The 6,000-nt window shown below is 40.3% G+C and overlaps 1 protein-coding gene across 2 annotated transcripts in view; it reads left to right on the forward strand.

Moving 5' to 3' along the window:
* The window catches only part of Gcn2 (eukaryotic translation initiation factor 2 alpha kinase Gcn2), a 55,866-nt gene extending 51,657 nt beyond the window's left edge, over positions 1-4,209 (forward strand). For both annotated transcript variants that reach the window (XM_076208574.1, XM_076208575.1), the window contains exons 20-22: positions 1,153-1,244; positions 1,498-1,673; positions 2,321-4,209. In XM_076208574.1, the coding sequence (XP_076064689.1) occupies positions 1,153-1,244; positions 1,498-1,673; positions 2,321-2,459 (407 nt within the window). In that variant the 3' untranslated portion in view covers positions 2,460-4,209. The remainder of the gene's footprint in view (positions 1-1,152; positions 1,245-1,497; positions 1,674-2,320) is intronic.
* Positions 4,210-6,000: the final 1,791 nt, after the last annotated feature.

Below are 6,000 nucleotides of genomic sequence, written 5' to 3' on the forward strand. Positions count from 1 at the left end.
CTTTCCATGTGTCCAAACCAATCTAATACTCTTTCATCAACCCTATCTCCCAACTCCCTCTCCACCCCTGTTCTCCTCCTCACCTCCTCATTTCTCACTCTATCCAGCCTAGTAACCCCCATCATACTTCTCAGACACCTCATCTCAAACACATTCAAACTCCTTCTCTCTTCCTCTCTTATGTTCCATGTTTCTGCCCCATACAGTGCTGTTGGCACAATCACTCCTTTATACAGTCTCCTCTTAGCATCCATTCCCAAATGTCTATTCCTCATTACACTTTTTAATCCACCAAGGCATTTACTCGCTTCTCGCAATCTACATTCTACCTCCACCTTCACTCCACCTTTTCCTGCCACATTTGCACCCAAGTATCTAAAACTATCCACTTCCTCCAGTCGCTCTCCCTTAATGCTCACTTCCAGACTACTGCCACTTTCACCCCTTGTACATCTCATCACCTTACTTTTATCCACATTTATCTTCAGCTTTCTTCTATCACACACTCTCCCAAACTCTGTCCCCAACTTCCTCAATCCCTCCTCCGATCCTGCTACAAGCGCAGTGTCATCCGCAAACAACAGCTGGGTCACCTCCCACTTTTCTCCATTTTCTTTAACCATCTCCAATCCTTGACCCACTACCCTTGCATTTACCTCTCGCACTACCCCAGAAGTTACATACATATACCAAGGCTTTTTCCCCCTTACAAGGGGGGTAGCCAAAAAGAAAAAGGCATAAAATCACTCCCACCCATTCCATCCCTGAATACACTCCACACCCTTCCACCCTCCCTTTTATCTTAGCACCTCCTGAATGACGGGTCATCCCTGCACCTTGTCCACTGCCCTGGGTCAGAAGTAGTGTCGCAAGACACAGCACATCCACAGCAAGGCCGCTTCATTAAATCGGCGACCCCCCCTCCTCCCTCTCGGTGACCCCAGAAGTTAACACACCTAAATGTACTTTTGACAAAGTTGGAAATAATTAGTAATTGTTTAATAATGTGTGGATATATCTGTACGTGTGTGTGTATATATATATCTATATATATATATATATATGTGTATATATATTTTTATTTTTTTTTTTTTTTTTTTTTTTTTTTTTGCATGTTAGATAGTATCTGATGTTTGCCTGCAAATTCCATAGGTAATGCAGTCCCAGATGACCTGGATATTAATGTGCAGTACATCACAAAAAAACATTCCAATCTCAAAGATAGTGGCAAAAAGGACAATCAGGCAAGCCACTTGTTGTAGTATATTGTGAAATATTTGCATATTGAAACTAGTGAATATGACTGCAGGTGTAGAAATTAACACTGGTAGCTGAGGTTGACATTAATATTATGGATTGACAATAGTAAGATAAGAACACAATTATAGGAAATTACAAAATAGCTGTGGATATTGTAGCATAATAATGATTTTACAGATAAATTTGTATATTTCAATATTTATGAATATAACCAGTCCATAATTTTCCATCCATCAGATTATCAAAGATGTGAGTAGTGCCTTTGCTCAACGCTGGCCAAATCTCGTAGCAAACACAACCGTGGAAGTTTGGGCCGTGGAATTGGACCGACGCACAACTCTTGCTTTAGCCCAGCTGGACACAGACACAACATTCAAGGCTTTCACAGAAAGTACTAATGACTTGAAAGCAGCGTAAGTTGTTGTGGGAACACAAACCCTCAGATGACTTGTTTGTGCTAGCTCTCTCTTTCTCTCTCTCTCTCTCTTTTTTTTTTTTTTTTTTTTTTTTTACTCCAGCAGTGTCATGTACATATCACCTTTTTCAAATCTGTCTTAGAACTTGTATGTCAGTGCCTGTAAAGCAAGTTAGCAAGGCATAGGAAGGGGACATCTTCATGTGGTCTAAGCAGGTCTCATGCAGGAGGTCCATGACTCCTAGGTAACCACCTCCACAAAGAGGTGCAGCCTTGAGAGCCAGGAAGGATTGAAAGGAATGAGTGAGATGGGAGTGAATTGGTTGAAGATGTTCTCCCTTTGTTCCCAGTCACAACATTTCACAAATGTTGCCACAAGTTAGGAAAATTGTTCCAGATTATGGATAACACTCCCACCTGGGTTACATCAATACCCTTGTCTGAATTTTATGAGTTGGTTCAACCAGAGTTCAAACCTTTGTTAATTTGAAATTGAATACCAAAGTGAGCTTGGTACCATATTGATACACCTATATTAAGGCAGCAAGTAGACCCATTAGAGAAACAGGGTAAAAATTATTGTGTTGGAAATGAGGTCACATAAAAATAAAAGGTATTTATCCATTCTTCTGTCTAATATTTCAGGTTTTCAAACCAAAAGGATTACCTTGAGGAAATATGTAAACTTCTGCAGCGAAAGATATTTCATCGGAAGAAGTCGGACAGACCATGCAGTATAGTACTTTACAGTACAGTTTGTGGTGCCATGAAAAAGTTAATTTAGGTTAGATCTTGCACTAGTAAGACTAGTAATGTGGCTTGGCCACAGGGCAGGGACAGAAATGAGGTTCAGTGAGATCTCTTTAATCTGAGAATTTTAGTACAAAGTATCCTGTATCAAAACAAACTGCTTTTGAAGTCTTGCATAATTTATTAGATTATCTCCATGGTTGGCCACCTCACATATAAGAGAGAAAGGGCCTTTTGGTATATGTATTGGATGGTTTGGACACATGGAAAGAATAAGTGAAGAAAGATTGGTAAAAGATGCGGAAGGAGTGATGAGGGGGCGACCAAGGTTAAGATGGATGGATGGGGTAAAAGGGGCATTGGAAAAGAGGGGAATGTCTTTCAAGGAAGGACAGGAGAGGACAGAAGATAGGAGTGAATGGAGAATGGTTGTGTATGGATGATGCTGTGATGCATGAAGGGGAGTGGATGGATGGGGGGTGAGGGAATATGTGTAAAAAAAATAAATTGATGCAGCTCGAAAGGATTTCTTTTTGTCTTCTCCATTTCTGCATGAAAGGACAGAGAGAGGGGGGGTCACCAATTTAATGAAGCAGCCTTGCTGTGGACATGCTGTCTTGAGACACTGCCTTTGACCCAGGGTAGTGGGTGAGATGCAGGGACAACCTGTCATCCAGGAGGAGCCAAGTTAAGAGGGAGGAGAGTGGGTGGAGTATATGAGGATGGAATGGGTGGGAGTGTTTTTTTTTTTTGCCTTTGTTTTTTTGATGTCTCTCTTGTAAGGAGGAAAAGGCCTTTGGTATATGTATATCACTTTGAACACCATCACCTGTAATTTACTTCATAGATTTACTTTTTTCTGGTTACACCAGAATTTTATTTAGGTGAGGATTGAATTTGGAACATTCTACTCCCTAGCTGAATAGAGTTATCTGGTATTTCCCCAGTGACCACTAAGGATGCACATAAATGATCTGGACACCATCCATGTTAAGTGCTGATGATGTATTTCAGTGACCTGTGTATCCTCTGTACTGAGATATGATGATGCAGTGATGTAGTTCAGGAAGGTATGGGAGAAGAGAATGTTTAAAGTGTCCATCAATCCATAGCCTCTGGACTCTCTTACAGAAGACTCTGGGTGGGTCCACAAGTCACTCTAGGAAAATATGTGTTGTTGTTTAGAAAATGTTAGTGTAGGCTCTGTACTATGAAGTGTTCTGTGTCCCCTGTGTGGTGGTTGCACCAGGGGCAATTTGAATCTTTAGACAGACCTATTCTATGTTAATACTGTTTCAATCCTGGATGGTGTCCTGAATGCAAGTGTACCAGTGTGGTTCTTAGATTATTATTATTATTGTGTGAACATTGTGACGAATGTGGATAAGTGGTAAAGGGAACATGGGCTGAGGAAAATACTTTTATTCCTAACTAGTTTTGCCTGAGTGGCTTCTACAGAGGAATAGTGCTTGAAGTCAAGCTGGCCAGTTTATACAAAACAAAAGAGGGAGAGGAAGGGACGAGGCGACATGTCTTGCCAGACCTGTATGCTGGTGGGATGAGTTGTCCACCAATCAGTCGCCGCTGCCAGTGAACAAATTATCCACCTACTAGTTGTCGCGTGGATAAGTTGTCTGCCTGGATCAGGGGTTTATACATTTTGTCCAAGATGATGAGGCATGCTGATGCCTTACCCCATACTAAATCCCCAGTCCTCTTATCAATGTTTTTCTGGTTGGTGATGAATATGGACTCCGTCACCTTTCTTTCTCGCCTGGTGAGGTAATCTAGGTTATCATAAATGTTTGCTGCTGGTGTAGAAGTTTTTTCATTCTGTTGGTGGTGCTTGAGAGATGTAGCACAATGGGTGTGTGGTGTTAAGGGTTCTAACATAAAACTGTGTTCTTCTCATTTTCATGTGTTCTACTGTGGGGTGGATTTTGGTTCCTGTATGCAGGTGGGAATTTTGCATATTTTGCATCGGAGAAGATATTTCGTGTTTTTATTTGGATAGAGCAAGAGTAGGGCAGTGTAGAATGTGTTGTTCTGCATTTTCTGGGACAGTCAACTCAGTAGCCAGGCCAGTTCTGTGTTGGTGATATTTTAAGGTGGGGTGGTGGCCTGAACAGTCATGACAGTTTAATTCTTGTCTTGGGAACAATTTCTATGTTTGGTTAATGTGTGAGGAAGCATGGTTGATTATAGAATTTTGAGTGCTTATTTGGATGGTTGAGTATGCGTTTTGGGTTTTATTATATTTCTGACATGTAATAATTAGGATGCCATGGAATTGCTTGAATGTTAACATGCAAGGTGACATGGATTTGCCAGAGAGTGTCTATTCAAGGGCACTACCATAGTAATAAGTATGGGGATATGTTACATTATCAAATTTGTGCACATTATGATTGCCTATTATGTAATACCTGTACTTCTTACCATTTTGATCAAGGGTTGAGGAGCAGTGCAGACATGACATATAAATTGGAAATTGTCAGCAGTCAATGGAATAGCCAGAAAGAAAATCTATAAAGTATGCGACAGCAGAGAATGGGTCAATGTTTTGAACCATTCAGATATTTAATATGGACATTTACTTTGGACCTGTATGCCTGGGTGAAGGTGTGAGGGATATGCCTGTATGACAGAAAATAACAAACCTGCAGCCCCAAGGTTTCTGGGGATTGTCTGCAGTATAGTGTAACAGGTTGCGGCTAACTATTTCTTCAGATTAAGGGAATTTCACTTCATCAGTAAGAACTCGTGTTTGATGTGATCACATGAGAGACGTGTAACTAATATTCATACGGATGTAGGAACTGTGATATTTGTTTTGTGACTTTTATAAGTAACTTTTGAAGGAAAATATGCAATAAGTTAACAAGTGTGGACAAAAAGCATTTCATGACTAGAGAAGTTTGGACTCTTATCCAAGTGAATGACTAGTTGTGTAGTTGTCACATGATGAAATGGTGGGGTAAACCAGCTATGGCCATCAAGCTCTTCTATTCACAAGCTGTATCTCACTGCATTACATTAACCCTAACAGTGTGGCAGGGTAAAGGGATGACCTTTCATCCTTGAGGTGCTGAGATGGAAGAGATGATTCATTGGCTTTTAATTGCATATGGAGTGGGTGTGTGCTCCAACTCGGCCACCATTAATACACGGGAATGGACCTTTTGTTACAAATGACAAGTGATTGAAGTGCTTTCAGAAGAAAGAAAAAATCTGTATACCATATATATATATATATATATATATATATGTATTTGTGTGTGTGTGCATGGAGCTATGCCTTTTGACTTTAGTTACCTCCCATGTTAGGGGGGACAAAGCCTTTGGTATATGTATGTACATATTTATATGTGTGTGTGTGTGTGTATATATATATCACTTTGACAAAATGTTGCGGGACATATGTAATTAATACTGTATTCACGAAGAACCCACAGTCGGAATAAAAAGGAAACTTTAGAAGAATGTGTAACTTCTATATTTCGGCTAATAGCTATAGCCTCTTCAGGAAAGTACTTTCCTGAAGAGGGCTATAGCTATTAGCCGAAATATAGAAG

Source organism: Oratosquilla oratoria, chromosome 25 (genome assembly GCF_046742065.1).
Source record: "Oratosquilla oratoria isolate Oo_2021 chromosome 25, ASM4674206v1, whole genome shotgun sequence".
In the NCBI taxonomy this organism is placed as follows: Eukaryota; Metazoa; Arthropoda; class Malacostraca; order Stomatopoda; family Squillidae; genus Oratosquilla; species Oratosquilla oratoria.